The sequence below is a fragment of the Phytophthora infestans genome, genomic scaffold, assembly GCF_000142945.1.
Source record: "Phytophthora infestans T30-4 supercont1.350 genomic scaffold, whole genome shotgun sequence".
NCBI classification, from domain to species: Eukaryota; Oomycota; class Peronosporomycetes; order Peronosporales; family Peronosporaceae; genus Phytophthora; species Phytophthora infestans.
The window spans coordinates 47,270-52,797 of NW_003303409.1; the positions used below are offsets into that span (position 1 = coordinate 47,270).

A 5,528-nucleotide genomic window follows, 5' to 3' on the forward strand; every position below is an offset into this window, starting at 1 on the left:
GACAAATAGGGTTGGCTCAAAATACTGTAAATCCTGAGCTAACGCCCCGTGGGATACTAGCAGGGTAGGGTACTAACGAAGAGCAAATCAGACCGTGTCAAAGTGTGAGTCGTGTTGTTGATCGTTGGTTATTGTCTGCTCCTTCGTTAAACATTGTCTGCTAGAGATCAATGTCGGCGAGGTTATCGATGAAGTCATCTGCGCCGTCCGAATCACCTCTTTCTTCCAGTATGTTCTCAGCCTCGATCGATGTAGCAGTTAATACAGTGTAGGTAGCACGCTTCGCATCAAGAGCCTCCTCGAAGGCGACACCGTAAATGGAATGCTTTTACAGGGCCAATTGATCATCTGCTCCAGGAAAACAACGTCGGAAGCTCGCAACAATAGTTTCGTTGATCACTGTCATCCTGCCCTACTCAGATTTTGAGGTGGGGTACTATTAAAGGGTGGGGCGCTGACCACCAGAAGCAAATATTTATTGGGGGTGGGCACTAACACAGGTTTTACAGTAGTTTGAGTAGTATCGTGTTGACCACTATCCATAACATAAAATCTCCGACCTCCGACCGGCTCCGACCTGTACCAAAACTAGGGAACATCATTTCATTTGAACTGTTAGAGCACATATATTAATTTAAACCTTATGTTGTGGGCCACACATTAGGTGCTGTGGGCCACACTATGCCACACACTTCATTTTCACACAAGCGAGCAGAGGTGTCGGCGAGGCGGCGTGGCGGCGTGGGGGGGGGAGAGCGGCTGGACGCGAGCGCCAGTAGACGGGAGGTGAGGAGCGGCAGCAGGTGGAATAAGAGGAGCGGCAGCATGCGGTTAGCGGCGCGGATCAGCTTGAGGCTTGGCCGGCAGGGTGGCCGGCAGGCTGCCGGTTAGGGTATCGTCCCGTCACGCTCTTCTGGGCCCGCCAATGCAAAGCGCCGGCGCTAGGCCTCTGTCGATCCCTCGAGTGCGAGAACTGGCTGTTTGATGCGCGCACGCTTTCATCAACCTGCTCCACAAGTTTAACTCACTCACTTTCTGTATTGATTTGATTTAGGCTCAAACGTTTGCAGTGTATACTCCCTTGTTACCTTCAGTCAGCAACATTTTGATTTCTTTTCTAAACGACGATGCGCTGAAGCGAGCCGATCTTGGAATCGTGCAGATCTTCTCTACATCACAAAGTCGAAGCTTATTCCCTTTCATAAACCCATCTGCTACTCGTTTCATGTAGTAGATTGCGAAGACACTACAGTCGTCGGAGTTTTTTGCATCGGATTTGTGTTAACGCCACACACGCTAAATTCAGTCGGCTTCTTCTCAGGATATTTCAGCTTCATTTCTTCATCGGAATAGCCGCACAAAACCTTTTGAACAGTTTCAACCTTTGTAATACCGTACGAGCCAACGTGAACCATGCAACGCTTTAGAGGTTTGACAGCAAGAGCTGGATTTTGAACGACTGCAAACGTCCGGTGTGATCCCATACAAATTAGGATAATGAGCTGGTCATATTTATCGTAAGGAAACGAAGCTGTGATCCCACAAAAGGTTGGGTGAGCCTCCGACATATTTCGACCCATCTTCTTAAGCGCAGAAAATATAATTCCAAATACATTCGCGTCCAAAACATAAATTCTTCCGTACGCAAGGAATGTGCTCCCTAATGTAGTATGTAATAACCACGTTATTAAGCCACCTTTCACTGTTCAACGTCTCAATATCGTTTTCCTCAACGACAAGGCGCATTTAGTTTTTGCCTGGTGCAAAGGATGTGTCTGTGTCTCGCACACAACTTAAGACGCCACATCAAATTCTGCGCTATAATCTACTTCGTCATCGTTATTAAGTAGTGACACAACGTCAGATGGAGCAGTCGCCGGGTCAGACTGTGCAACGGGATTTTCCAACTGTTCTGCTGGCATTTCAAGCGGTGGCTCGAAAATGTCTATTGACGGCTTGTCACCACCAAAATTCACGATTGGCAAATCACCATTAATCACACCAGGAAATGCTGGTTCGTCCACAATTTTCTCCACTCTTTGGAATTTACTGTTCTTTGTCTCAGGTGGTGTCTGCCAAAAATTATGAGGAGCAACGTGACCCACAAGGTTGTGGCGCCTCAAAAACCGAGACAGCCACTGTCGTTGAGCCCCATGCGACAATCTCTTGAACTCAGGAATTCTTTGGTCACAGTCTTCAAGAATAGCGCTACGAGTCAATTTAGAGTCATAATCACTGAGCAACTTGATCATGTTAACAATTTTCTTTTCAAATTCACAAGTCTTGGGTGTGGGGCCGGGATTGACCGCAATGCCGTTGTCAATTCGAGCATGAAGCTGGTCTTGTTTTGCGACCCACCCGAGCAAGGTTGTTCGGGTTATATTCAGCTGAAGCGACGCTTCCGAAGTACCCCAGTCTTGTACGTCCATGCGCGCTAGGGCCTCCACTTTCTGCAAGTCGTATAACGAACATGCATAGTTCATCTGGCCGTTTTGAACAGTGTAAAAGGCAGCTTGAATGGGTCAAGCGCCACGTGTACGGGCTACACGACACCACCTGAGGGATTCGTGGCGTGTACCCAGGTTACACGACACCCTTTGTATGGGTTATACGGGTTACACGACACCACTGGGCTAGCATACCAGTACGGCCACTACGGTTTTATCATGGTGGTTGTGGTGCTGAAACAGGGTGCGCATTTTCGCAGTTCGAACGTGTACGAAATTCCCGATATTATAACGGTAATTAATGCTTTGTGTCTCACGATGTTGCAGCTACTGGTTGAAGGGGGTCCTGATAATCTGGATCTTGAACAGCACCAGCATAAACCAGACGTTGGTAGCGCGTGATCATGTCGTTTAGTTCCCCAGCAGCGTGGAGACCATGAAGGTGCTTTTGAACAGCAGTGGGCACACGTGACATGATATTGCGCTCACTAAGAAAGGTAATTACCGCCGTCTCAGCCTGCTTTCCTCTCGCCAAAACTTGCTCACGATTTGGATTGAGGGAGAAGCCGACCCCAAGAAACAATTTCAGGTATCCGACGAGCTGCCTCGCGCTTGATCGTTGTTGCTTGGATGCAGCGGCAAGAAAACGGGGTTCCTGATCGTACCAAGCGTACCATGTCGCGTGCAGGTAGGTCTCAGAAGTCCGTCGACGCTTGGTTGGCTTGACTGGGTCGGGTTCAGGATCATGCTGACGTTTGCTGCTTGTATGTTGCTGCACAGCACCTCATACCTTCGCTTCTAGAAGATCCATGCGTAGATCCTGCCTCTTAACGAGCAGAACTAACTGGTCAATGACACGGCGTTGGTTCTCAATGAAATCACATTATTGCCTTGGTTAGCGGTTCGATGTGGGATCTATGTCTTCCTTGTCTTCTGGCAGACGTGTCGTTGTAGCAATATTCTGAGCAGCCAGGTGGGACGCCCAAACCAATAAGTCTGCGCGTGATGACCCTGCCAGAACCACTCACTCTTCGATACGTTTTACGGCTGGTCCATCAGGATTAAGATGCTTTAGCCGGGGATAATGCAGCAACAGGTAAGCTGTTAGAACGTCCAGGACACGGTGGCTCACGTTGTATTGGGCTCGTTCTAGCTTCAGACACGTCGCGAAGCGATACTGCTGGATGGCTGCGATTTCTATGTGTGTGTGCATCAAAAGCCTTCAAGTCCTTCAAAGGTACCTTCGCTTCTGTGCTGTATGCGCTGAGGGCCTTGCTTACCTTGTGATCCTCGCGGCTTGTGCTGAACATGTAGTTATACCCCTTGTTTGCTGTACTCATGTTCCAGTCACCACGGTCGAAAATCAAGCGATGCGTAAGGCCGTCACAGCCGTTGACGTGCTGCGCTCCGCCTCGGCGAAAGGAATGAGAAGAGAGAGAGCGACCTCGATACCAGCGGCCACAGCAATTCAGTCAAGAACTCTGTTGACGTGGGAGTAAATGGTGGGCGTCTTCCCAGTCACGACTGCTCCGTCCGCCGCCGCAGTCACAGCGTCAAGTGCAGAGTCGTCAGGATGGTCGAGTACCTCCAGGAGCGGCATCGCGGGGGACAAGGAGACATAAGCTTCGACAGGAAGCAGCGGCAGATTAATGAGCAAGTCGACGTACGGAGCGTATTGCACCAAGAGTGCCAGAGACATAGTGTACACCGGGCACGTGATGAAGTCTTCGTCGGGAAACAGCGGCAAGCCTTGCTCCTCAAAAGTCTTGAGCCGAATGAAGCGCACGAACAGGATGTCTGCGGCGTCAATGGTGCGGCTCGGTTTCTGGACGAGGGAGCCATCGGAAGCGCGTCCAAACAGGCACCACATCATACATAGTGGCGCTGCATCTTGATAGTCGCTTGCGGTAGTCACATTCTGATACAAGTATAGCATTATTTTACGCAAATCTGCCTTCGTGCATGGTGGCGCCATGCTCACTACCATGCCGTCTCTTTTCATGCTAAAATTCTCCAGCGTCTTCCCCATACTTAGCAACTTTGCCTCGACAATGTGCCGCTGCGTGAGGAAGAGCTCGAAAAGCCACACATTAGTATGTCTATAGTACTGCATACCAGTGTTGCGGCAAGCTGTTTACCCTTCTTGCCATCGTTAAATGCAAGATACATGCTGTGACGGGGTCACACAGCACCTTGCACAGAGGAAGTGCTTAGGGGTAAAAACTACCCGAGTGAACGTTAGTCCGCGTGTTCCCGGCCTTAAAAGGGAACGGGTTGCTACTTAGAAGAGTAGATTTAAGACTGATGTATTTTAAGTAAGATAAGCTTGGGTCTCATACACACTAGAGATTGCCTATAGTGGAGCTAAGTAGTCATGCACTGACTGGCTCCGAGAGCACCTAGTACCGTGTACCAGGTGTCCACAAGCGTGACGGGTCACTCTTTATGTAACATGGGGTACACTGGGCTGTACCCCCGTTACATCCTCCCACACTTAACTGAGAATCACCTGATTCTCCAATCACAACTGATTTTCCAATCAGAAGTGAGAGAATTAAAACACCAAAAGGTGAACTCTCACACTGAGCATGGCGCGGCTCTCAGGCACACCCACAGTGACTTGTGCTCCCAAAGCTCACTGGGATTTTCTTCCCTATGCTCACAACTGGGTTGGTCGCAAAGCCTATACTTAGAGCTGCATTATCCCCTGCGCTAGCGCGCGTACAGTGCTTTGGCACAGGGTGCAATAGCATCCGAACGTGTGGCATTCGCCCACAGTTCGCACCAGAGGACACGACAGTCCTCGCGAACGCGTCCGGAGCATGGTGTCTCCCGCGAGGGACGACACCGAGAAGGGCGACACCTTCCCCAGCACTAGAGGGAGCTCTTCGCTCACCTCGAGCCATGCCTTTGGCTCCAGCAAGGATTCATCCTTGCGGGCAGAGCTTTTGCCACGCTCTCTTCGCGTCTTGGTCAACATACCAACGGCGTGTAGATGTCCTTCATCGACACCGTGTACCGTGACGGTACACAACCGTGGTGGAGGTGTCTACCATCGACACCATGTACCGTACGGTACTA

At 50.1% G+C, this 5,528-nt stretch overlaps 1 protein-coding gene across 1 annotated transcript; it reads left to right on the top strand.

Annotated features, from left to right (window-relative positions):
• Nucleotides 1–2,330: 2,330 nt before the first annotated feature.
• PITG_21421 (uncharacterized protein) lies at nucleotides 2,331–3,063 on the top strand (the record flags this gene model as incomplete). The annotated part of the gene is made up of 3 exons (XM_002894904.1): nucleotides 2,331–2,419; nucleotides 2,501–2,716; nucleotides 2,964–3,063. 3 exons carry the CDS (start codon nucleotides 2,331–2,333, stop codon nucleotides 3,061–3,063), a joined length of 405 nt encoding a protein of 134 aa, XP_002894950.1.
• Nucleotides 3,064–5,528: the final 2,465 nt, after the last annotated feature.